General features: G+C 56.0%; 1 protein-coding gene across 1 annotated transcript; it reads right to left on the bottom strand.

Annotated features, from left to right (window-relative positions):
• Window positions 1-1,062: 1,062 nt before the first annotated feature.
• Window positions 1,063-25,848, bottom strand: LOC140716445 (protein phosphatase 1 regulatory subunit 3E-like). The gene is made up of 2 exons (XM_073029181.1): window positions 24,750-25,848; window positions 1,063-2,437 (listed from the first exon to the last, which is right to left on the bottom strand). Exons 1-2 carry the CDS (start codon window positions 25,197-25,199, stop codon window positions 1,982-1,984), a joined length of 906 nt encoding a protein of 301 aa, XP_072885282.1. The 5' UTR covers window positions 25,200-25,848; the 3' UTR covers window positions 1,063-1,981.
• Between the last annotated feature and the right edge of the window lie 885 nt (window positions 25,849-26,733).

Genomic DNA, 26,733 nt, shown 5'->3' on the forward strand with positions numbered 1-26,733 from the left:
AGGGGGAGGGGTGAAGTAAAGAGCTGGGAAGTTGATTGGAGAAAGAGATGAAGGATTGGAGAAGAGGGAATCTGACTGGAGAGGGTAGAGGACCATGGAAGAAAGGGAAGGGGAAGGAGCACCGGTGGGAATTGATGGGCAGGTAAGGAGATAAGTTGTGGGAGAGAAACGGGAATGTGGAAATGGTGGTGGTGGTGGGAGGGGGTCCATTATTGGAATCAATGTTCGTGCCATCAGGTTGGAGGCTAAAAAGGAATATAGGGCGTTTCTCCACCAACCTGAGAGTGCCCTCATCGCGGCAGCAGAGGAGGCCATGGACTGACATGTTGGAATGGGACTGGGAAGTAGAATTGAAATGGGTGGCCACCGGGAGACCCCGCTTTTTCTCGTGGAGTTAGGTGATCGGCGAAGTGGTCTCCCAACCTCCATGGTCTCACCGGGAGCACCAGACACAATGGATGACCCCAAGAGATTCACAGGTGAAGTGTCTCCTCACCTCTTTGGGTCCCTGAGTAGTAGGTAGGAAGAGACTGAACGGGGGTGGGGGGATTATGCAAATGTAGGTTCTTGAGGTGGGGCAATGGGAACAAGCAGAAACAATGGGTCTGGGTGGACAGGCAGGTTTGTGGATCTTGGCTAAAGATCGAAACGGGAGGTGCGGGGTGAGGGAACTCTGAGGTCGGTGACAGTGGATGGGAGATCCCCAGAGCTGATTAGGTTGGTGATGGTGTGGGAGACAGTGGCCTGGTGTTTCTTAGTGGGGTCCTGTTCAAGGGGTAAGAGGAGGGGTCTGAGAGTTGGCGCTGGGCCTCAGCAAGGTCAGTGCGCCAGACCATTACTGCACCCCCCCCACCCCCATCCGCGGGTTTGATGGCGAGGTTAGCATTAGTGCGGAGGGGGTGGACAGCAGTGAATCGGAGTTGGAGAGAGGCGTGTTAAAGTCGAGACGGTTGATGTCCCGTCGGCAGATAAAAAGATTCGAGTAGACCATGATCGTCGACGTCATTCGACACGTCACATACTGAACCAACGATTCGCGAGAGTTCACTCCAGGACACCCCCTCCGCTTCTTGGGACGTTTATTTCATTAAGGAGCAAAAAGTAAATAAATTAGCGAACACAGTCACGGAGTCCGCGGCTCCCCACGGGTGGTGGGACAATCCAGGTCTACATAATACACAAGTATTGTGTTGGGTTTGTACCAATACAATCCCGGCCGAACACAGTCCCCGGCTCCCCATGCCCCACGCTGAGGGTGGGGGCGAGATGGATCCGTACTGAGGGGATTCGGCCGGGTCCCGATCTCGCCCACCCAGCGGCCAGAAGCTCCGGGTGGGTTCTCCCGTTGAGTGGGCGAAGAAGAGGGGCAGATGTAGTATCTCCCTCACCGGAGGGGGTCTCTCGACAGAGTGGGCGTGGGGAGGAAGGGGGTCGCCCATTTACGAATGAGATACTTCCTCCCGGACGGAGGGGCAGTTTTGGAGGCGTCTTCCTCGAAGGGCGGCGGGAGCAGCGTCAGCGGGGGCATGTAAAGCCGGGGGAGACGGATGCCTCGTTAGCGAACGTTGGGGCGTTAATGTTCGGGCGGGGACGCGGGGCTGAAACCACAGTCAGGTGGGTCGTGAGGAGTGGGGGTGACGCCCGATCGATGCTGGACACACCTCCCCTCCCCAGTCTCCACCTCCACGTCTGACTAGGGTGGGAGAGGTTAGGGGGCAGACAGTATGGGGAGGTGAGAGTGGAGGGGTCTCTGAGGTGATCCGGAGAGAGGGGGCGCGGGCAAATCTGGGAAGCTATGGGTGCCATCTCAAGGGGTGGGGAGCGAGATGGGCACCAGTCCCGGGAAAAAGGCAGACATTCTGGGAGGAAATCGGCCGTCCCCCACCCCACTTCTCCACGGCCTCTCAATCGAGTCGGTGTTCCCCAGCAGAAGGGGGTCCATTATTTCAGCCTGGATGCCGCCACCGCCTCGTCCCGTCCCTCACACGAAATGGATCCACCCGGGGCAGTACTCGGCCGGAGGGGGGGATGCACCGGGCGCCGCCTGCGTGGGCCGCAGGCAGTAGTTTCGTCCGCCGTCGTTGTCCCAGTAGACGTCCAGGCCGACCCGGTAGCGGACCGCCAGCTGCAGCGACCGGCCCGTGAGGTACGGGGGCAGGGCCAGCTCAAAGGCGAAGCGGTCGGTGTGCAGGTCGGCGGAGCCCGGGATGTAGCGGGCCGGCGTGTCCGTGTAGGTGGACCATTCGTCGGCGGTGTGGCGCACCGTCACCTCCTTGGAGAAGGCCACGTTGAGGACCCGGACGGTGCCCCGCAGGCGGAACCTCTCCACTTCCACACCCTCCAGGCACACCTTGTCCCGCCGTACCTTCTGCATGAAGTCACTGGACGAGATGGGGTTGGCGAAGGTCGGCTCCAGCGGCCGGCCTTGGCCGGGATCCTGCGAGGGGAAGAGACGGGAGAAGTGTTACAGACCCTTCGGCGCATCTCAGCCGGTCCTAGTCGGCCCAAGTCCACAGACAGCGGCTTCATCGGGAAGCATCACGGCTCTGCCCGTGACCGCGGGCAAGGGCGGAGACAGCCCAGCACTTCACGGAAACCAGCCTCTTTGGCTGCTGCCTCGGTGCAGAAACCTGTATCATCAAATACTACCCCCCCACCCCCACCGCACCGTCTCCTCCCTCCCATCGGCTACAAGACACAAAAACCCTGGAAGCTCTTTCCACCCGACTAGGGGACAGCTTCGACCCCGCAGATTGAAGATCATCAAACAGTTCCCTGGAAACTGGGTGGTGGTTTCTTTCGAACTTACAGTCTTTTAACATCTTTGAACTATTTTTACTGTGCCCATGGTCTGTTTTTTAAATCAATTATGCTATTGTTTGCTCTGTTGTAACTATGTGGTTTTGTGCAGGTCTTGTAGCTTTAGTTTTTGGTCTTGTTTTGTCTGGTGGTTTTGGAGCTCCTTTCCGGGGAACGCGCTAAGACAGTAGCGCGATATTAATACGCAGCAGCCTCTCCGGACTCCGGATTGGGGATTGCCAAACGTTACGTGGATTTTCTGGTGTAGTCTGTTTTGTCGTGTGCTTTTGTGATGAACGTTGTCTCATTTTTTAACTGCATTGCATTTGTGGTTTCTGAATGACAATAAACTGAAACTGAACTGAACTGAACTGATAAGATGGACTCCTGACCTCACCGTCTACGCCGTCAGGATCTTGCACCTTAGTGTTTCCCTGCACTGCATTCCCTCTCTGACTGTTACACTCTATTCTGCACTCTGTCATTGTTCTACCTCAATGCACTGTGTAATGATCTGATCTGTCTGGATGGTACACAAGACAAGGTTTTCACTCTACCTGTGACGCCAATAAACCGACGGTAACAATATCCCTCTCCTTTCCCGTCCGTATACCTGCTCAATTGCCCCCACCTCCTGTGGCATCTCTCTCCACAAACCCATCACCCTCTGCGGGGAAAACTTACCACTCGGGCCCCATTTTAAAATCTTACCCCTCTCACCCTCTGGATTTACGAACGTAGATTCCCTTTCCCTGGGGAAGAGGCTGTGCGTCTTCACCCCATCTGCAGTTCTGTGCAAAAGCCTTAGGTACTCGTAAAAACTATATTGTAAAGCGAAGGTGCTTTCAAAAACAATGAGATGTTTCTAAGTATCAAAAAAAAAACCATCAAGATTAGTAAACAGTTAAAAAAAATAAATCTCTATTTGATGTGACTGCCCTTTTAAACTCTCCTTGGGCTTCTAGCTGAGTCCGGGAATCAGTTTTAACCGACATTAACCGATTGGTTAAAATCAATATGTGAACCTGGCTGGAAGCCCAGGAAGAGAGTTTGCGTGTTAACCGGGAAAGCACTGAACCCTTTTTCGTGACCATCCTTTGTCTTTAAATCTGCATCAGTTCTCTCAGGTCCACTGAGGTGCAGTTTTATAAGAAACTCGGCTGGTTCCAAGCATCTCGGAGAGCTTGCCACAGTTCCTCTGCAGACTTTGGCTGTCTCGCCTGCTTCTGAATCTCCAGGTAATCCCAGACAGCCTCAGTGATGTTGAGGTCGGGGTTCTGTGACTATCTGAAGCCATATAAAAATCGGGGTGCCTAAGACTTTTACACAGTGTTATTTGCCCCTAATGATTTTAAGTTAAGGAGAGAGACCTGTGCACTGGGGAATAAAGTCCCAGCCTGCAACCTCTCCCCTTAACTCAGGCCCACCAGCCCTGGCAACAGACCCACACTCTTTCAACCTTAATGACATCGCTCTGGTAAGAAGGTGACCGAAACTGAAGACGCTGTTCCAGGTCAGGTCTCATCAACAGCCCTGACAGGTGAAAGGCAGCACGCCTCAATGCCTTCTTCACCACCCTGTGTACCCGTGACACAACCTCCATGGAACCGTGACTGTTCCTGTACTCCGCTACACTCCGTTCACTGTGCGAGGCCCGTATTAAACTGCATTTGCCACTCCTTGGCCCACTTTCCCAGTTGATGAAGATTCCCTTCTGATAACATACAATTTAACCTAAAACAACCATGCAAATAGATGAATTTTATCTTTTTATACAGCGGTACTCTCTGCTCGCACACGACGGCATGGCCAGACACCAAAGAAATCGCACTGTCAAGTTCACTGATGACGCGACAGTGGTAGGGCTCATCTCCAACAATGATGAGACTACCAACAGGGAGGAGGTGGAAGAGCTTGAGGCCCAGTACCAGCCAAATAACCTCTTCCTCAATGTCGACAAGACAAAAGAGATGGTTATTGACCCTACTCAAACTCCTCAATATTGGCTGCACAGGAAGTGGGAACTACAGGCAGTTTCAAACTCCTGGGAGGGAACATCTGCCAGAACCTCCCACACATTCACAAAAGTCGACCAATACCTCTCCTACTTCCTGTAGAGAGCTGGACTAGGCACATCGATAGTGACATCATTCTACAGACATGCAGTAGAGAGGGTCCTAACAATCTGACAGGGTGAGGCTCCCTCCACACCGACCCGTCACACACTCCCAGGGACAGGGTGAGGCACAGGGTGAGGCTCCCTCCACACCGTCCCGTCACACACTCCCAGGGACAGGGTCAGAGACAGGGTGAGGCTCCCTCCACACCGTCCCGTCACACACTCCCAGGGACAGGGTCAGACACAGGGGGAGGCTCCCTCCGCACCGTCCCGTCACACACTCCGAGGGACAGGGTCAGACACGGTGAGGCTCCCTCCACACCGTCCCGTCACACACTCCCGGGGACAGGGTCAGACACAGGGTGAAGCTCCCTCCACACCGTCCCGTCACACACTCCCAGGGACAGGGTCAGAGACAGGGTGAGGCTCCCTCCACACCGTCCTGTCACACACTCCCGGGCACAGGGTCAGACACAGGGTGAGGCTCCCTCCACACCATCCCATCACACACTCCCGGGCACAGGGTCAGACACAGGGTGAGGCTCCCTCCACACCATCCCATCACACACTCCCGGGGACAGGGTCAGACACAGGGTGAGGCTCCCTCCACACCGTCCCGTCACACACTCCCGGGGACAGGGTCAGACACAGGGTGAGGCTCCCTCCGCACCGTCCCGTCACACACTCCCAGGGACAGGGTCAGACACAGGGGGAGGCTCCCTCCGCACCGTCCCGTCACACACTCCGAGGGACAGGGTCAGACACGGTGAGGCTCCCTCCACACCGTCCCGTCACACACTCCCGGGGACAGGGTCAGACACAGGGTGAAGCTCCCTCCACACCGTCCCGTCACACACTCCCGGGGACAGGGTCAGACACAGGGTGAGGCTCCCTCCACACCGTCCCGTCACACACTCCCGGGGACAGGGTCAGACACAGGGTGAAGCTCCCTCCACACCGTCCCGTCACACACTCCCGGGGACAGGGTCAGACACAGGGTGAGGCTCCCTCCACACCGTCCCGTCACAAACTCCCAGGGACAGGGTCAGACACAGGGTGAGACTCCCTCCACACCGTCCCGTCACACACTCCCAGGGACAGGGTCAGACACAGGGTGAGGCTCCCTCCACACCGTCCCGTCACACACTCCCAGGGACAGGGTCAGACACAGGGTGAGGCTCCCTCCCCACCGTCCCGTCACACACTCCCAGACACAGGGTGAGGCTCCCTCCACACCGTCCCGTCACACACTCCCGGGGACAGGGTCAGACACAGGGTGAGGCTCCCTCCACACCGTCCCATCACACACTCCCGGGGACAGGGTCAGACACAGGGTGAGTCTCCCTCCACACCGTCCCGTCACACACTCCCGGGGACATGGTCAGACATAGGGTGAGGCTCCCTCCACACCGTCCCGTCACACACTCCCAGGGACAGGGTCAGACACAGGGTGAGGCTCCCTCCACACCGTCCCGTCACACACTCACGGGGACAGGGTCAGACACAGGGTGAGGCTCCCTCCACACCGTCCCGTCACACACTCCCAGGGACAGGGTCAGACACAGGATGAGACTCCCTCCACACCGTCCTGTCACACACTCCCGGGGACAGGGTCAGACACAGTGTGAGGCTCCCTCCACACCGCCCCGTCACACACTCCCGGGGACATGGTCAGACACAGGGTGAGGCTCCCTCTACACCGTCCCGTCACACACTCCCAGGGACAGGGTCAGACACAGGGTGAGGCTCCCTCCACACCGTCCCGTCACACACTCCCGGGGACAGGGTCAGACACAGGGTGAGGCTCCCTCCACACCGTCCCATCTCAGACTCCCAGGGACAGGGTCAGACACAGGGTGAGGCTCCCTCCACACCGTCCCATCACACACTCCTAGATAAATGAATTATGAGTCATTTAGATAAGGGATTCTCTTCCTGCATTCCCTAGGATATTGTCAGTTTGAATCCAAGCTATGTAAACGTTTTCTGTGCTCTAAGTCCCTTCTAGATATTTCTTGGCAATCAAAAATAAAATTTTATCGATTGTGGGATTTTAAATATTAATATCTCCTGTGCTAGAGAGCTCACCTCCGCTGTTCCACTCATGTGAATAAATGATTCCAGAACTTTCCAAATTAATTTGGGATCTTGTTTTGAAGGTTATCCCATCTGACCCACCTCACCCCTCTGGCTCAGCAGCCGACAAAGGCAAACATCGAAAATCTCAGCACATCATCACATCCCCTCTGTATCCAGGGTCAATGAGTCCTAGTCATGGAACTTCCTAAAACTCAGTCCTTGGCTCAGTTTTATAACAGGTTCAAACACAGGGTGAGGCTCCCTCCACACAGTCCCGTCACACACTCCCAGGGACAGGGTCAGACACAGGGTGAGGCTCCCTCCACACCGTCCCGTCACACGTTCCCAGGGACAGGGTCAGACACAGGGTGAGGCTCCCTCTACACCGTCCCGTCACACACTCCCGGGCAGAGGGTCGGACACAGGGTGAGGCTCCCTCCGCACCGTCCCGTCACACACTCCCAGGGACAGGGTCAGAGACAGGGTGAGGCTCCCTCCACACCGTCCCGTCACACACTCCCAGGGACAGGGTCAGAGACAGGGTGAGGCTCCCTCCACACCGTCCCGTCACACACTCCCAGGGACAGGGTCAGAGACAGGGTGAGGCTCCCTCCACACCGTCCCGTCACACACTCCCAGGGACAGGGTCAGACACAGGGTGAGGCTCCCTCCACACCGTCCCGTCACACACTCCCAGGGAGAGGGTCAGACACAGGGTGAGGCTCCCTCCACACCGTCCCGTCACACACTCCCAGTGACAGGGTGAGGCTCCCTCCACACCGTCCCGTCACACACTCCCAGGGACAGGGTCAGAGACAGGGTGAGGCTCCCTCCACACCGTCCCGTCACACACTCCCAGGGACAGGGTCAGAGACGGGGTGAGGCTCCCTCCACACCGTCCCGTCACACACTCCCAGTGACAGGGTCAGAGACGGGGTGAGGCTCCCTCCACACCGTCCCGTCACACACTCCCGGGGACAGGGTCAGACACAGGGTGAGGCTCCCTCCACACCGTCCCGTCACACACTCCCGGGGACAGGGTCAGACACAGGGTGAGGCTCCCTCCACACCGTCCCGTCACACACTCCCAGGGACAGGGTCAGAGACAGGGTGAGGCTCCCTCCACACCGTCCCGTCACACACTCCCAGGGACAGGGTCAGAGACAGGGTGAGGCTCCCTCCACACCGTCCCGTCACACACTCCCAGGGACAGGGTCAGAGACAGGGTGAGGCTCCCTCCACACCGTCCCGTCACACACTCCCAGGGACAGGGTCAGAGACAGGGTGAGGCTCCCTCCACACCGTCCCGTCACACACTCCCAGGGACAGGGTCAGAGACAGGGTGAGGCTCCCTCCACACCGTCCCGTCACACACTCCCGGGGACAGGGTCAGAGACAGGGTGAGGCTCCCTCCACACCGTCCCGTCACACACTCCCGGGGACAGGGTCAGAGACGGGGTGAGGCTCCCTCCACACCGTCCCGTCACACACTCCCGGGGACAGGGTCAGAGACGGGGTGAGGCTCCCTCCACACCGTCCCGTCACACACTCCCGGGGACAGGGTCAGAGACGGGGTGAGGCTCCCTCCACACCGTCCCGTCACACACTCCCGGGGACAGGGCCAGACACGGGGTGAGGCTCCCTCCACACCGTCCCGTCACACACTCCCGGGGACAGGGCCAGACACGGGGTGAGGCTCCCTCCACACCGTCCCGTCACACACTCCCGGGGACAGGGTCAGACACGGGGTGAGACTCCCTCCACACCGTCCCGTCACACACTCCCGGGGACAGGTTCAGGCACACGGTGAGGCTCCCTCCACACCGTCCCGTCACACACTCCCAGGGACAGGGTGAGGCTCCCTCCACACCATCCCGTCACACACTCCCAGGGACAGGGTCAGACACAGGGTGAGGCTCCCTCCACACCATCCCGTCACACACTCCCAGGGACAGGGCCAGACACAGGGTGAGGCTCCCTCCACACCGTCCCATCACACACTCCCAGGGACAGGGTCAGACACAGGGTGAGGCTCCCTCCACACCGTCCCGTCACACACTCCCAGGGACAGGGTGAGGCTCCCTCCACACCATCCCGTCACACACTCCCAGGGACAGGGTCAGACACAGGGTGAGGCTCCCTCCACACCATCCCGTCACACACTCCCAGGGACAGGGCCAGACACAGGGTGAGGCTCCCTCCACACCGTCCCGTCACACACTCCCAGGGACAGGGTCAGACACAGGGTGAGGCTCCCTCCACACCGTCCCGTCACACACTCCCAGAGACAGGGTCAGACACAGGGTGAGGCTCCCTCCACACCGTCCCGTCACACACTCCCGGGGACAGGGTCAGACACAGGGTGAGGCTCCCTCCACACCGTCCCGTCACACACTCCCGGGGACAGGGTCAGACACAGGGTGAGTCTCCCTCCACACCGTCCCGTCACACACTCCCGGGGACATGGTCAGACATAGGGTGAGGCTCCCTCCACACCGTCCCGTCACACACTCCCAGGGACAGGGTCAGACACAGGGTGAGGCTCCCTCCACACCGTCCCGTCACACACTCACGGGGACAGGGTCAGACACAGGGTGAGGCTCCCTCCACACCGTCCCGTCACACACTCCCAGGGACAGGGTCAGACACAGGATGAGACTCCCTCCACACCGTCCTGTCACACACTCCCGGGGACAGGGTCAGACACAGTGTGAGGCTCCCTCCACACCGCCCCGTCACACACTCCCGGGGACATGGTCAGACACAGGGTGAGGCTCCCTCTACACCGTCCCGTCACACACTCCCAGGGACAGGGTCAGACACAGGGTGAGGCTCCCTCCACACCGTCCCGTCACACACTCCCGGGGACAGGGTCAGACACAGGGTGAGGCTCCCTCCACACCGTCCCATCTCAGACTCCCAGGGACAGGGTCAGACACAGGGTGAGGCTCCCTCCACACCGTCCCATCACACACTCCTAGATAAATGAATTATGAGTCATTTAGATAAGGGATTCTCTTCCTGCATTCCCTAGGATATTGTCAGTTTGAATCCAAGCTATGTAAACGTTTTCTGTGCTCTAAGTCCCTTCTAGATATTTCTTGGCAATCAAAAATAAAATTTTATCGATTGTGGGATTTTAAATATTAATATCTCCTGTGCTAGAGAGCTCACCTCCGCTGTTCCACTCATGTGAATAAATGATTCCAGAACTTTCCAAATTAATTTGGGATCTTGTTTTGAAGGTTATCCCATCTGACCCACCTCACCCCTCTGGCTCAGCAGCCGACAAAGGCAAACATCGAAAATCTCAGCACATCATCACATCCCCTCTGTATCCAGGGTCAATGAGTCCTAGTCATGGAACTTCCTAAAACTCAGTCCTTGGCTCAGTTTTATAACAGGTTCAAACACAGGGTGAGGCTCCCTCCACACAGTCCCGTCACACACTCCCAGGGACAGGGTCAGACACAGGGTGAGGCTCCCTCCACACCGTCCCGTCACACGTTCCCAGGGACAGGGTCAGACACAGGGTGAGGCTCCCTCTACACCGTCCCGTCACACACTCCCGGGCAGAGGGTCGGACACAGGGTGAGGCTCCCTCCGCACCGTCCCGTCACACACTCCCAGGGACAGGGTCAGAGACAGGGTGAGGCTCCCTCCACACCGTCCCGTCACACACTCCCAGGGACAGGGTCAGAGACAGGGTGAGGCTCCCTCCACACCGTCCCGTCACACACTCCCAGGGACAGGGTCAGAGACAGGGTGAGGCTCCCTCCACACCGTCCCGTCACACACTCCCAGGGACAGGGTCAGACACAGGGTGAGGCTCCCTCCACACCGTCCCGTCACACACTCCCAGGGAGAGGGTCAGACACAGGGTGAGGCTCCCTCCACACCGTCCCGTCACACACTCCCAGTGACAGGGTGAGGCTCCCTCCACACCGTCCCGTCACACACTCCCAGGGACAGGGTCAGAGACAGGGTGAGGCTCCCTCCACACCGTCCCGTCACACACTCCCAGGGACAGGGTCAGAGACGGGGTGAGGCTCCCTCCACACCGTCCCGTCACACACTCCCAGTGACAGGGTCAGAGACGGGGTGAGGCTCCCTCCACACCGTCCCGTCACACACTCCCGGGGACAGGGTCAGACACAGGGTGAGGCTCCCTCCACACCGTCCCGTCACACACTCCCGGGGACAGGGTCAGACACAGGGTGAGGCTCCCTCCACACCGTCCCGTCACACACTCCCAGGGACAGGGTCAGAGACAGGGTGAGGCTCCCTCCACACCGTCCCGTCACACACTCCCAGGGACAGGGTCAGAGACAGGGTGAGGCTCCCTCCACACCGTCCCGTCACACACTCCCAGGGACAGGGTCAGAGACAGGGTGAGGCTCCCTCCACACCGTCCCGTCACACACTCCCAGGGACAGGGTCAGAGACAGGGTGAGGCTCCCTCCACACCGTCCCGTCACACACTCCCAGGGACAGGGTCAGAGACAGGGTGAGGCTCCCTCCACACCGTCCCGTCACACACTCCCAGGGACAGGGTCAGAGACAGGGTGAGGCTCCCTCCACACCGTCCCGTCACACACTCCCGGGGACAGGGTCAGAGACGGGGTGAGGCTCCCTCCACACCGTCCCGTCACACACTCCCGGGGACAGGGTCAGAGACGGGGTGAGGCTCCCTCCACACCGTCCCGTCACACACTCCCGGGGACAGGGTCAGAGACGGGGTGAGGCTCCCTCCACACCGTCCCGTCACACACTCCCGGGGACAGGGCCAGACACGGGGTGAGGCTCCCTCCACACCGTCCCGTCACACACTCCCGGGGACAGGGCCAGACACGGGGTGAGGCTCCCTCCACACCGTCCCGTCACACACTCCCGGGGACAGGGTCAGACACGGGGTGAGACTCCCTCCACACCGTCCCGTCACACACTCCCGGGGACAGGTTCAGGCACACGGTGAGGCTCCCTCCACACCGTCCCGTCACACACTCCCAGGGACAGGGTGAGGCTCCCTCCACACCATCCCGTCACACACTCCCAGGGACAGGGTCAGACACAGGGTGAGGCTCCCTCCACACCATCCCGTCACACACTCCCAGGGACAGGGCCAGACACAGGGTGAGGCTCCCTCCACACCGTCCCATCACACACTCCCAGGGACAGGGTCAGACACAGGGTGAGGCTCCCTCCACACCGTCCCGTCACACACTCCCAGGGACAGGGTGAGGCTCCCTCCACACCATCCCGTCACACACTCCCAGGGACAGGGTCAGACACAGGGTGAGGCTCCCTCCACACCATCCCGTCACACACTCCCAGGGACAGGGCCAGACACAGGGTGAGGCTCCCTCCACACCGTCCCGTCACACACTCCCAGGGACAGGGTCAGACACAGGGTGAGGCTCCCTCCACACCGTCCCGTCACACACTCCCAGAGACAGGGTCAGACACAGGGTGAGGCTCCCTCCACACCGTCCCGTCACACACTCCCAGGGACAGGGCCAGACACAGGGTGAGGCTCCCTCCACACCGTCCCGTCACACACTCCCAGGGACAGGGTCAGACACAGGGTGAGGCTCCCTCCACACCGTCCCGTCACACACTCCCAGAGACAGGGTCAGACACGGGGTGAGGCTCCCTCCACACCGTCCCGTCACACACTCCCAGGGACAGGGTCAGACACAGGGTGAGGCTCCCTCCACACCGTCCCGTCACACACTCCCAGAGACAGGGTCAGACACGGGGTGAGGCTCCCTCCACACCGTCCCGTCACACACTCCCAGGGACAGGGTCAGACACAGGGTGAGGCTCCCTCCACACCGTCCCGTCACACACTCCCAGGGACAGGGTCAGACACAGGGTGAGGCTCCCTCCACACCGTCCCGTCACACACTCCCAGGGACAGGGTGAGGCTCCCTCCACACCATCCCGTCACACACTCCCAGGGACAGGGTCAGACACAGGGTGAGGCTCCCTCCACACCGTCCCGTCACTCACTCCCAGGGACAGGGCCAGACACAGGGTGAGGCTCCCTCCACACCGTCCCGTCACACACTCCCAGGGACAGGGTCAGACACAGGGTGAGGCTCCCTCCACACCGTCCCGTCACACACTCCCAGAGACAGGGTCAGACACAGGGTGAGGCTCCCTCCACACGTCCTGGCATATGCTACCAAATCTGTGTCTGTGTGTGTAACATCCGGGTGCTGTACCTGAGTATGTTTAGTGTTTGTACGTGTACTTGGTTTGCAAGTTTGTGTTTAATGTATATGTGGTACGTGTATAAGACTATAAGGCACAGGAGGAGAATTAGGCCATTCAGCCCATCGAGTCTGCTCTGCCATTCCATCATAGCCGATCCGTTTTCCTCCTCAGCCCCAATCTTCTCCCTGTATCCCTTCAAGAATCTATCAACGTCTGCCTTCAATATACATAAAGGCGTCGTCCACAGCCGCCTGTGGCAAAGAATTCCGCAGATTCACCACTCCCCGGCCAAAGAAATTCCTCTTCATTCCTGTTCCATTCTGAGGCTGTGTCCTGTGGTCCCAGACTCCCCCCACCACAGGAAACATCCATTCCATTCGATAGGTTTCAACGAAATGGCCCCTTATTCTGCTGAATTGCCCCAGAGCCATCACATGCTTATGGTAAAACCCTCTCAATCCCAGAATCATTTTTATGAACCTCCTTGAACCCTGTCCAACATCCTTTCTTAGATAAGGGCCTCAACTGTTCACCGTAGTCCGAGTGAGACCTCACCAAGCCTCAACGATACATCCTTCCAGGATGAAGAAAGGAATCGTCAGGGGCAGGAAAGTGACGCTGAGGCAGAAGATCGGCTGTGGTTTGAATGGGAGGGGATAGCAGGAGGGAAGGGGCTGAAAGGCCTCGTTCTGCTTCTGATTTTCACATTCTTAGTGAAATCAGGGTGGAGTACGCTGCTAGCAGCAGTCAGGACAGCGCTGGAGCTGTGGGGAGAGCTCTCCGGGGGGGGGGGGGGCGGTGAATCCGGGCTGGCCCGCGGTTAGTGGCACGAGGGGCGGAGACACTTCCCATGGCATCAGGGAGGAGGAGAAGGTTGGGTCCCGGCTCGGCGGTGGCGGGGACGGTCAATCCGTTTATCATCGTCACATGGACTGGGCTTTCATCCCTACGTTGAAACGGTCCGGTGGAAAACCATAACAGCAGGAGCAAGTGTGGTGCAGGAGCAAGATCATAGCCTGTGAGTTCTGGAGTCCAACATTGTACGAGGGGCATATTTCATCGTCTTATAACAATAAATCCTCCCGGAGGGATCAGAAGTGGAGAGAGGTGTCAATATCTCTGAGGATCTAACCTGGTCCCAACATATCGGTGTAGTTATAAAGAAGGCAAGGCAGTGGCTATACTTCACTAGGAGTTTGAAGACATTTGGCATGTCAACAAGTATACTCAAAAACTTCTGTAGTTGTGCCGTGGAGAGCATTCTGACAGGCTGCATCACTGTCTGGGACGGAGGGGCTACTGCACAGGACCGAAAGAAGCTACAGAGGGTTGTAAATCTAGTCAGCTCCATCTTGTGCACTAGCCTACAAAGTACCCAGGACATCTTCAGGGAGCGGTGTCTCAGAAAGGCAGGCTCCAGCACCCAGGGCATGCCCTTTTCTCACTGTTACCATCAGGGAGGAGATACAGGAGCCTGAAGGCTCACACTCTGCGATTCAGGAACAGCTTCTTCCCCTCGGCCATCCGATTCCTAAATGGACACTGAATCTTTGAACACTAACTCACTTTTTAAATATATAGTTTTTTTTGGGCACAGTTTTTAATTTATTCAATATAGATATACTGTAATTGTTTGATGGTTTTTCTCTCTGCTATATTCTGTACTGCATTGAACTGCTGCTGCTAAATTAACAAATTTCACATCACACGCCGGTGGTCATAAGCCTGATTCCGAACCTGATAAGTTGTCTTGGGAAGTTTGGTGGTCCTGGAGCCTGGTGACTCGTGCTTTCAGTCTTCTGTATGTTATTCCTGATGGGAGGGGTAGGAGAAGGGAGGATGTCGAGGGTGGGAGGGGATCGCTGGTCGCGTTGGGTGGAGAAGTGGGGGCAATTCTGCCCCAAATCAGAGGTGTGCAGGGTCTTGGGCGGAGTGGTGGAGGGGGCTGCCCTTGTTGAGCGGTGCTGGGGCAGGGGTATAAATATGAGGCAGGTAAAACGGTTCCCAATCGGAGAGGAGCAATAATCTGGGATCCATTTCCTGGAGGGAGCGGGAGTCAGTCAGGGGGATGAGGTACACCGGGTCAGCGGGGTGGGTTACAGGGCCCCTCGGGGAAGGTGGGGAGACGGGACGGAGGGAGACCATCACGATTAGCCTCCTGCCTTGAACGAGAAGCAGGGAGGGCGTCAATTCCCTCCACCCTCTCCCGAATAGAGCAGGAAGCATTGATCAGTCCACCCTCAGAGTACTGAGCATCTCAAGACTGGAAAGACGGGGCAGCAATGGACAGGGTTCAGAGGAGATACAGCAGGGCATGGCCTCGAATGCCGGGGCGGGGGATATAGTACAGGACAGGGGTTATCCTTACCTTCAAGGTCAAAGTCAAAGAAGAGTTATCACACTACAAATGCAGTGTGTCACTATACACAACCTTCAGGGTCATTTTCTTGTGGGCATTCACAAGCAAATAAAGAAATACAACACGAATAGACAAAGACGGCCGGACAAGCAGCGTGACCGAAGGATACCTTGGGGAAAATAAAGCCATTAGTTTCAAAGTAAATATGGAAAAAGATGGGTCCGGTCTGCGGGTAGAGATTCTAAATCGGAGAAAGGCCAACCTCGTTGGTATCGGCAAGATCCGGCGACTGGGGACCGGGACAGGCTGCTTTCTGGCAAAGGAGCACTGGGTAGGTGGGAGATCCTCAAAAGTGAGTTTCTGAGAGGACAAAGCCTGTGTGCGCCCGACAGAATGAAAGGTGAAGATAACCAGTGTTGGGACCCTTGGTTTTTGAGAGATATTGAGGCCCCGGTTAAGAGAAACAGAGGTGCAGAGCAGGCAGGAACAGATGAGGTGATTGAGTAGTGAAAGAGAGAGCTCTTACTTGAGGAAAGAAATCAGGAGGCTAAAAGAAGACATGAGGTTGACCTAGGAGACAAAATGAAGGAAAATCCCCAGGGATACTACAGAGATGTTAAGAGATAAAGGACTTCAAGGGACAGAACTGTTTCTCTGGAAGATCATAATGATGATCTTCGTGTGGAGCCAGAAGAGATGGGGAAGATCTTACATGGATTTTTTGCATCGGGAGACAGACACGGGGTCGGTAGGAGTGAGGCACAGGAGCTCAGTAGTCATAGACAGATCATAGAGGAGGAGGTGAAAAAGAAATTCTGAGATCCAGAGTTGTATCATCCCTGAAAACGAGTCTGTGGGTTGTGGAATCAGTTCAGCGTTGGGGTGAGTGAAGTTATCCACACTGGTTCAGGAGCCTGATGTGTGGAATCAGTTCAGTGTTGGGGTGAGAGAAGTTATCCACACTGGTTCAGGAGCCTGATGGCTGAGGGGTAATAACTGTTGCTGAACCTGGTGGTGTAGGTGTGGAATTGGGTCAGTGTTGGGGTGAGTGAAGTTATCCACACTGGTTCAGGAGCCTGATGGCTGAGGGGTAATAACTGTTGCTGAACCTGGTGGTGTAGGTGTGGAATTGGGTCAGTGTTGGGGTGAGAGAAGTTATCCACACTGGTTCAGGAGCCTGATGGCTGAGGGGTAATAACTGTTGCTGAACCTGGTGGTGTAGGTGTGGAATTGGGTCAGTGTTGGGGTGAGAGAAGTTATCCACACTGGTTCAGGAGCCTGATGGCTGAGGGGTAATAACTGTTGCTGAACCTGGTGGTGTAGGTGTGGAATTGGGTCAGTGTTGGGGTGAGAGAAGTTATCCACACTGGTTCAGGAGCCTGATGGCTGAGGGGTAATAACTGTTGCTGAACCTGGTGGTGTAGGTGTGGAATTGGGTCAGTGTTGGGGTGAGAGAAGTTATCCACACTGGTTCAGGAGCCTGATGGCTGAGGGGTAATAACTGTTGCTGAACCTGGTGGTGTAGGTGTGGAATTGGGTCAGTGTTGGGGTGAGTGAAGTTATCCACACTGGTTCAGGAGCCTGATGGCCGAGGGGTAATAACTGTTGCTGAACCTGGTGGTGTAGGTGTGGAATCAGTTCAGCGTTGGGGTGAGTGAAGTTATCCACACTGGTTCAGGAGCCTGATGGCCGAGGGGTAATAACTGTTGCTGAACCTGGTGGTGTAGGTGTGGAATTGGGTCAGTGTTGGGGTGAGTGAAGTTATCCACACTGGTTCAGGAGCCTGATGGCTGAGGGGTAATAACTGTTGCTGAACCTGGTGGTGTAGGTGTGGAATTGGGTCAGTGTTGGGGTGAGTGAAGTTATCCACACTGGTTCAGGAGCCTGATGGCCGAGGGGTAATAACTGTTGCTGAACCTGGTGGTGTAGGTGTGGAATTGGGTCAGTGTTGGGGTGAGTGAAGTTATCCACACTGGTTCAGGAGCCTGATGGCCGAGGGGTAATAACTGTTGCTGAACCTGGTGGTGTAGGTGTGGAATTGGGTCAGCGTTGGGGTGAGTGAAGTTATCCACACTGGTTCAGGAACCTGATGGCTGAGGGGTAATAACTGTTGCTGAACCTGGTGGTGTAGTTGTGGAATTGGGTCAGAGTTGAGGTGAGAGAAGTTATCCACACTGGTTCAGGAGCCTGATGGCTGAGGGGTAATAACTGTTGCTGAACCTGGTGGTGTAGGTGTGGAATGGGGTCAGTGTTGGGGTGAGAGAAGTTATCCACACTGGTTCAGGAGCCTGATGGCTGAGGGGTAATAACTGTTGCTGAACCTGGTGGTGTAGGTGTGGAATTGGGTCAGTGTTGGGGTGAGTGATGTTATCCACACTGGTTCAGGAGCCTGATGGCCGAGGGGTAATAACTGTTGCTGAACCTGGTGGTGTGGGGCCTGTACCTCTATCTTGATGACAACAGTGAGAAGAGAGCATGGCCAGGATGGTGGGTGCCCTTGACGATAGATGCTGCCTTCTTGTGGGGGGGAGGGGCTTTGTCCATGATGGACTGGGCTGTATCATTACTTTCTGTAGACATTTCCATTCCTGGGCTCTGCTTTTCCACACTAGACTGGGATGCAACCACTCGGGATGCTCCCCACCGTGCACCTATAGAAGTTTGAAGTTCTGGATGACGTGCCGGATCTACGCAGACTTCTAACAAAGTAGAGGCTCCGTCGTACCTTCTTTGTGCTGGTACACGCGTGCTGGTCCCAGGATAACCTGGGGCAAGTATGGGGTAGACAGAATTCCTCTCCCAAGGAAGGGGAGTCTAGAACCAGGAGGGTAGAGGTTGAGGGTGAGAGGGGAAAGATTTGAAAAAGAGCGACGTGTTTTCCACATGAAGCGGTGGATATGTGAGCTTCCAGGGGAGATGTACGGATATGTACAATTACAATATTTAACAGGCGTTTAGGCAGGAATATGGGACTAGCGTGACGGGGATCACGGACAGCACGGATGACAGGAGCTGAAGGGGCCTCGCAATCTACCTGCGCTGTACTCTCTGTGTAGCCGTCACACTCTATTCTGCATTCTGTAGCTGTTCTGCTGGGTAATGCATTGATCTGTGCAAATCGTGCCTCTCCCTGACCGCAGCACCTGTGAACATTAATAAATTGATTCCAATTTCAATTCCAGTTCTATGAAATCACTGACAGAAAGGCAGTGGGGAGTTCTGGGTGTTTCAGCCATTCCTTGGGGCCTGCATCAGAGTTTTATTTCAGCTGACGTTGCGTCTCTTCAGAGCTGATTGCCTCTCAGCTCGTGCCTCAGGCCCGTTAAGTGCTTCCGAGCGATTTTGTTTTGTTTTATTTCCTCAGACTCTCTACTGCCAGGATCATCCTGCCCCTGACAGCCCTCCAGGGGCTGGACACTGATTCACTGGCTCACTCCCCCCTCTGCCGTTGCCCCACCGTGACTGTGGTGTGCGCTGCCTGCCCAGGGTGGTACGACCCTAACCTCTCCTGCCCCGAAGGACTGGGGCAGCAGGAGGAGGAATGACCACTGCTGTAGGTTCCTGTGTGGCGTCCTAACTGGGGAACACCTCAGTGTTTTCCGTTTCTCTGCCTACACTACAGGAGAATCCTTCCCGCACGGACCTGGGAGTAATGCACACAGGGAGGGGTGATAAACGTTGGCCTTCCCAATGGCAAATCCTCCAGAGTTTGCTGTTTTCCCGTAGCAAGGTGGCCACCGTTGGCACACACATCAAAATGGCGGCCTTCCCCCTCAACAAAATGGCTGCCATCATCGTGTGCAGCAAATATGGCCGCCATTGTTCCTGTACAAAATCACCATCATAATCACACGCTCAAGCATGGTACCAGAGCTGCAGAGAATAGCAGATTCTGTCCAGTACATCATGGGCACACCCCTCCCTTAACAAGGCAACATCCACCATCAGTGTTCCCCTCCCTTTGGGCCGTGCTGTCTTGGTGCAGTTCTCGTCGGGCAGGCGATACAGAAGCCTGAAGCCTCACAACGCTAGGATCAGGAAAGGCTACTTCCCTTCAACCGTTCGGTTCCTGAACCAGGCAGGTGCACGGTTCAGCAACGATATAAATATTTTGATCACTTTGCACTGAAGTGCATTTCTTTTTGCTCTAGTGGCGTTCCCTTCTCGTAAAATTTGGAGAAGACTTGCTGAATTTGGAGTCCTGGTCACCTGCCTGCAGGAAGGATGATCGACCAGCTTGTCAGAGTGCGGAGAAAACTGATGTGATGGCTCTAGGAGGACCTGGGCTGTCGGGAAATGGTTAACCAGGTCAGGTCTTTACTCACTGGAGCTTAAGAGAATGAGGGAAGATCTTGTAGAGATTTACAAAAGCATGAGAGGTGAACACATGCAGGCTTGGCCCTCGGGTTGAGTGACACCAAAACCAGAGGTCAGGGGTCTAGGTTGAAAGGTGAAATATTGATGGGGAATCGGAGGGGGGCCTTCTCCACTCAGAAGGAGGTGCGAGTGGAGAGCGAGCTGTCAGTGGGAGTGGGAGACGAGGGGGCTGTTGTAACATTTAACGGAAGTTTGGATGGGTAGGTGAATGGGAAGGGTTCGGAGGGATACGGTCTGGGTGTAGGTCGATGGGACTGGGCAGACCAGCCTGGCACGAACTAGATGGGCCAAAATGGCCTTTATTTTCTGGCCTGTACTGATCAACGACTCTCTGAGCACACAATCACGATGACAGAATCGTTCCCTCAACAAACTGGCCCACATCCAAACGATTTCCTCTGGGAATGGGAAGCTGGCTGCCCCACCAAAGACTGAGAATGAGAGTGCAAACTGCTCCGGTTCTCTAACTGAAGGGTGCCAGGACAGTAATACCAGCCCTCATCTCTCTACCACCCGACTCTCGATATAAAATCTGAAAAGCACACTGAAGACCCAGCAGGCCAGGCTGCATCTGCGGAGGGAGGAACGAGCCAGTGTTTCAGGTCAACGAGCTCTCGTCTGCAGTGGGTAGAATTAGAAATCAAAGATGTCTGAAGCCGTGGAGAAGGTGGACAGAGAGACACGATGGGGAGGCAGGAGAAACTGAGTTGTCACAGGGGAGGTGGTATCAGCTGGGAGTGAGAGGGAATGAGTGTGTGTGTGTGTGTGTGTGTGTGTGTGAGTGTGTGTGTGTGTGTGTGTGTGTAAGTGGGTGTCTGTGTGTGTGTGTGTGTGAGTGTGTGTGTCTGTGTGTGTGTGTGAGTGGGTGTCTGTGTGTATGTGAGAGTGTGTGTGTGCGGGAGAGGGAGAGTGGGAGAGGGGGAGCGGGGAGAGGGGGAGCAGGGGGAGGGGGAGGGAGGGAGAGAGAGAGGCAGAGACAGAGAGAGAGTGAGAGGAATGGGAAGAGAGGGAGATAAACTCAGTGGCCATTTTATTAGATACCTCCCGTATTTGTGATCTTCCGCTGCTGTAGCCCATCCACTTCAAGGTTCAACATGTTGTGTGTCCAGAGAAGCTCTTCTGCCATCACTGTTGTAATGTGTGGTTATTTGGGTTCCTGCCAGTCTGGCCATTCCCCTCTGACCTCTCTCATTAACGAGGCATTTTTTGCCCTCAGAACCACACTCACTGGATGTGTTTATTTGTGTTTCACACCATTCTCTGTAAATTCTAGATGTTGTTGCGTATGAAAAACCCAGTTGATCAGCAGTTTCTGAGGTACTCAAACCACCCCATCTGGCACCAACAATCACTCCCTGGTCAACGTCACTTAGATCACATTTCTTCCCCATCCTGATGTTCGGTCTGAACAACAACTGAACCTCTTGACCATATCTGCATGCTTTTACGCATTGAGTTGCTGCCACATGATTGGCTGATTAGATACCGTGGATTCTGGTTAATAGGGCCACCAGTTAATTGGGGGCAGCCACTTATTTGGAACAACTACTAAAGAATAAAAATAGCTAATCGAGAAAATTGCTGGGCTTCACTTCATTTATTTGGGACACTATGCCGCTTAATTGGGACAGGAGACTGTCTAATTAGCGTCAGCCACGTGCACTTGTGTGGTCCTTAGACCCAACATCGTGCTTACAGGAAACAGTTTTTAAATAGAGGCAGCCGTGTGTGCTTCTGTTCAAACACAGTGATTTGTGTCACCGATACCTGGCGAGAAACAAGTGGCAGGACGATTCAGAACTGCTTTGCTCACTCCAGTTTCAAACATTCAGGCTTGGAGATGCCAGAAACGGCCGGGAGTGAAAATGAAATCATTTCACCGCTTCAGAAAGTTAGAAACTACGATGAATTTAAAGGTATTGGCAATCATCTTGAATGTTACAATGAGAATGAAGAGTTAGAGGGTACAATTGTTGACAACGTTGTTTGAAGGCAGTCCAGTATCCACAGTAGGTGCCGACACTGATTTACAGTCAATCAAACCAATGTGCCAGCGTACACTGGATGAATTCCAACATTGATAAGAATTAGGAACCAATACACAGTTTCATAGTACTCTAGTAGTATTGGTAGAACTCTAATTTGTTCGTAATTTAATTTAAATACATAATTGTGAAGGAAAAGCTTTTCAGGGTGTATTGTACACATCTCTCTGACATTAAATGTACCTTTGAAACCTTGAACTCACTTAAATGATAGTTTGTCTTTCTAACTATTTCCATGAAACTTTGGCTGTTGGGGCCAAAGTCTACCAATCCCAATGTGCCCCAGTTGAACTCGCTGTATCTGCGTTAGCGACAGGTGCACCGAGGAAAGGACGACTGAGTGTACAACGAGAGCTCATGAAACTGATGGAAGGTCATTAACCTGACACATTGTTTTCATCGACTGCTCTCACTCCCCAGATGCTGACTGACCAGCCGAGTCTTCCCTGCGCTTCCTGCTTTGATCTCAGAATTCCGGCGTCTGTAATATTTGCTGACAAGGGAGGCGCCTCAAGTGTGGGGACAGACACTGGAGATGCCTCCGGTGCTGAGAGTCGGGAGGAGGTGCAAGACAGTGGTCGGACCCAGAGAGCCAGGTGCTGTCCTGACTGTCTGTGTGGAGTTTGCATGTTCTCCCTGTGATTCGGTGGGTTCCCCAGGGATTTGGTCACCTTCCACATGCAGCTCTGAATTGCCCTCCAAGTGTGTGAGTGAGGGGGAGGTTCCGGGGGAATTTGGTAGGGGGGAAGGGGGAGAGGGGGATATGGGGAAGGGAAAAGAAAGGGGGAGAGGGGAGGAGAGAGAAGGGGAGGGGAAGGGGAGAGAAGGGGAGGGAAAGGGGAGAGAAGGGGAAGAGAGGGAGGAGGAAGAGGAGGAAGGGTGAGATGGAAAGGGGAAGAGGAAGAGGGGGAGGGGTGAGATGGAAAGGGAAGGAGGGGTGAGGGAAGTGGGGAGAGGGAAAGTGAAAGAGGGGAAGGGGAAGAGGGAAGATGTGGGATGGGGGAAGGCAGAAAATGTGAAGGTGGGCGAGAAGAGGGGGAAAGAGGGGAAGAGGGGAAGATGAGGGGGAGAAGTGGGGCAAGAGGGGAAGGTTCACTGTGGGTCTCCCATTGTCTCTCACATCAGCAGTGACCCACACCACCCAGACCTCCTCGACCCTCAGACACACAAAAAAACAAATCAACCCAGCCCACCATCCCCCACAGCAACCTCCCCACCTCACAGTCACTTACTATGTCCATCCACACCCTCTCCCCCTCCCCTCATCCCTCCCCTCCTCCTCCCCCTCCCCATCCTCATCCACTGCCCTGTCCTCTTCCCCTTTCCCCACCCTCCAGCTTTTCCCCCCACACCCCCTCCTCATCACTCCCTCCCATTATCAAACCTCCTCCAGCCTCATCCTCCCCTCCCTCACCCCCATACTCTCTCCTGCCTCACCCCACACCCTCCCACTCATCCTCCTCCAGCCTCATCCTCTCCTCCCTCACCCCTCATACTCTCCTGCCTCACCCCACACCCTCCCACTCATCTTCCTCCAGCCTCATCCTTCCTTCCCTCACCCCTCATACTCTCCCCTCCCTCACCCCACATCCTTCCCCTCCCTGCTTCCTCCTACTCCCTTCTCACACCCTCACTAACCTCACCCTCACCCCTTTCCCTTAACCCTCCACTTCCTCAATTCCTTCTTGCCCACTGCCTCTTCCAGCCTCATTCCTCTCATGCTCCTCACCTCTCCTCTGCCCTTCCTCAAACCCCCTCCACCGCCCTACACTGTCTCTTCTGTCTCACCCCTCCTCTCCTCCCAGTGCCTCGCTGCCTCCACCACACCTCAACACACCTCTCAACTCCTCACCCCTTGCTCTCTTGCACCAATTCTGCCCCAATCCTCCATTTCCACCATCTTCTTCCTTGTATTCCCTCCCTCTTCCCCTTTCTCCCATCACCCCTGCCCTTACACACAACCCTTCCCACCCCACCACCCCTACCTTCCTCAACCCCTCTCCCTAACCCCCACACACTCCTTTACCTTTTCCCTCCACTACCCCATCTTTGCCCTCCTCTTCACACCCTCAACTGCCCAACACCCCCAACCTCCTGCCACCTTTCCTTCATTACCCCATCCTTACCATCCCTCGCCTCCTCTCCCACTTCCACCACCCTTCCTCTCCTGCCACTCTGCCCTCCTACCTATCTCCACCCTCAATCACCCAACCCACTCCCTCTCTTGCTCCCATTCCTCCCCCTCCTCTTCCACCATCCCCCTCACCATCCTCCTCGTCTCCTCCCACAACTATCCTTCCCTCCACTTCTCGCACCCTCACCCTCCCCTCTTCCCACCCTAAGCTCACCATCTTGCCCTCTTTCCCACACTCAATCCTCCAAACCGCAGCCTCCTCTTCTAACACCTCTCCTCCCCCCCCCCACCCACCATTCCGTGTTGCTGCCCCTCCCTCATCTCACACCCACCCTGAAACCCCAACACCCCACCCCTCCTCCATCACCGGCCCTTTCCTCTCCCTCCTCCAAACCCTCTGCCCCTCCCCTCATTCACCCTCAAGTGCGAAGCCCACCCTCTCGTCTTCCCCTTCCCTCTTTTCTCCCACATCGTTCTCCCTCTCCTTCTCCCACTCTCACCCCTCCTCCCTCCACTACCCTCTCCGTCCCCCTCCTATCCATCCTCAAACCCCAACTCCCACCACCCTCCTTCTTCCCTCACACTCACTCTCCCCGTTTCCCCCCCTTCCCCACCCACCTTGAAAGCCAGGCCCTGTCGTTCGGCCCGGAACTGCCGGATGGCGTCGCGTTGCAGCTGGTCCTGGACGTGCGGGGGTACGCGGGGGGCCTCCCAGCGACTGTAGCGACAGACGGCCGCCAGCTCCAGCCCCAGGCAGTCCGCGAACCTCACCGTCTTGCGGGTGTCCGGGCTACGGCTGCGGCCCCCTGCCCTGCCGGCCCCCTCCCCTTCCTCCTCCTCCTCCTCCTCCCCCCAGCCCCCCTCCGCGCGGGCCGGGAGCGAGCGGGCCCTCCTGCCCCTGTCCCGCCACCTGGTCCCTGCCTGCCTCCCCCTGCCCTCTCCCTCCTCCTCCTCGCCCTCTCCCCCGGCTCCGGCTGGCTGCCGGGCCCTGTAGGCCTTCTCGTACAGGCCCGAGATGTAGCTGAGGTTGCGGGGGATGTCGGCAGGAGGCGGGGGGGCTCGGGACATGCTGGGGCGGGGGATCAAAGATGGGCCGAGGGGTTTCTCTGCTCAGTCGCTGTTTCCCAATGACTAGGCCTACGTGCTCATTTTTGCGACTCAGACCTGGCTGTTTCACTCTTGGTGCGTCCCACCTGTGTCCCTCTCTTTTCTCTCAGTCCCTCCTTTGCCTCCCTTCCCTCTCTGTTTGCCTGTCTCTCTCCGTCCCTCTGACCCTCCTTTCCACACAAACACACTCTCTCCGACCGAATTTAAACCTCTCTCAATCTCTCCCACAGCTTCTGTGTCAGACTCTCTGAATTCCAGTCCTTTACTCTCCTTCCTCTACGCTTATTCTCTCTCTCTCTCCTTCCACACCCTCTCTGCTCCTCACGCTCGCTCTCAGTCTCTCTCCTCAGAAACCTTCTCAGCGACTGTCGCTCTTTGACTGATCTTCAACACTTCCTCCTCCCAGTCTCTCTCTCTCTCTCTCCCCACTCGGGCCTCCGGCATCCCAGCCGATCTGCGGAGATGCTGAGCAGGAGGCTGACAGCCGGCTTGGGACGATGCTGCTGGCTCTGGGGACCCGTTAACTCTCGCTGAGGACTGTGATGGACAGCTGCAGATTACATCACTCCCCCTTCCTCGGTCTGGAGCCGACAGCATCGACACTTCCCTCAGTAACGCACGGTAGCCGGGCTCCGGGCTCTGGGCTCTGGGCTCTGGGCCAGTGGAGGACGCGCTGGAGGTCGCGGTGGGGAGGGCGGGGGGCCTCGCTGTGGACAGGGCTTGGGCACCACTTGGCCGGGGAGACAGAGGGGCCCTTGTCTGGGCAGCTGGCTACTTTAACCGCTGAACCACGAAGGTGTGAGCCCTCACATTAGGGGCACGCACACATCCACGTTACACTCACACAAATTACACATTTATTTACAAATGTATGTGCGCGCACACACACACACACATACCATGTGCACACTATCATAGTGCATACATACATACAAATTCACAACTCTTTCAGAGCACACACACACTTCACAACTGTGGGTGTAGATTCACCAAACATTCACAGCACATGTAGTCACACCTCCACAATGCAGACACTTTCAAAACACTCAGTCACACTGCACTCGCAATGCACACACAACACACAAGCATATATGCACAATACACACACAAAATGCCCACGTACACATTCACACTCACAATATACACACACATATTCACAATACACACACACACACACATTTACAAATGTAAAGACAATTTATTTCACAGACACTTTCACAAGACAGGCTCACTTACAAAATGCACACACACAATGCAGACACTTTCACTCACACTCACTCTTGCAGTGCACACACACACATTTTTACAATGTAAACACTATTTAATTCATATACACTTTCACAAAACAGGCACATTTACAAAGCACAGACACACTCACTCACACTCACAATATACACATTTATAATGCACATTCACAACATACCAATTGTAGCGGTGTGCTACACGCAGCGCTAAAATAACGACACGGAGTCGGTAAACTGCAGTCAAGGCTAAA

The sequence above is a fragment of the Hemitrygon akajei genome, chromosome 25 (assembly GCF_048418815.1).
Source record: "Hemitrygon akajei chromosome 25, sHemAka1.3, whole genome shotgun sequence".
NCBI lineage: Eukaryota > Metazoa > Chordata > Chondrichthyes > Myliobatiformes > Dasyatidae > Hemitrygon > Hemitrygon akajei.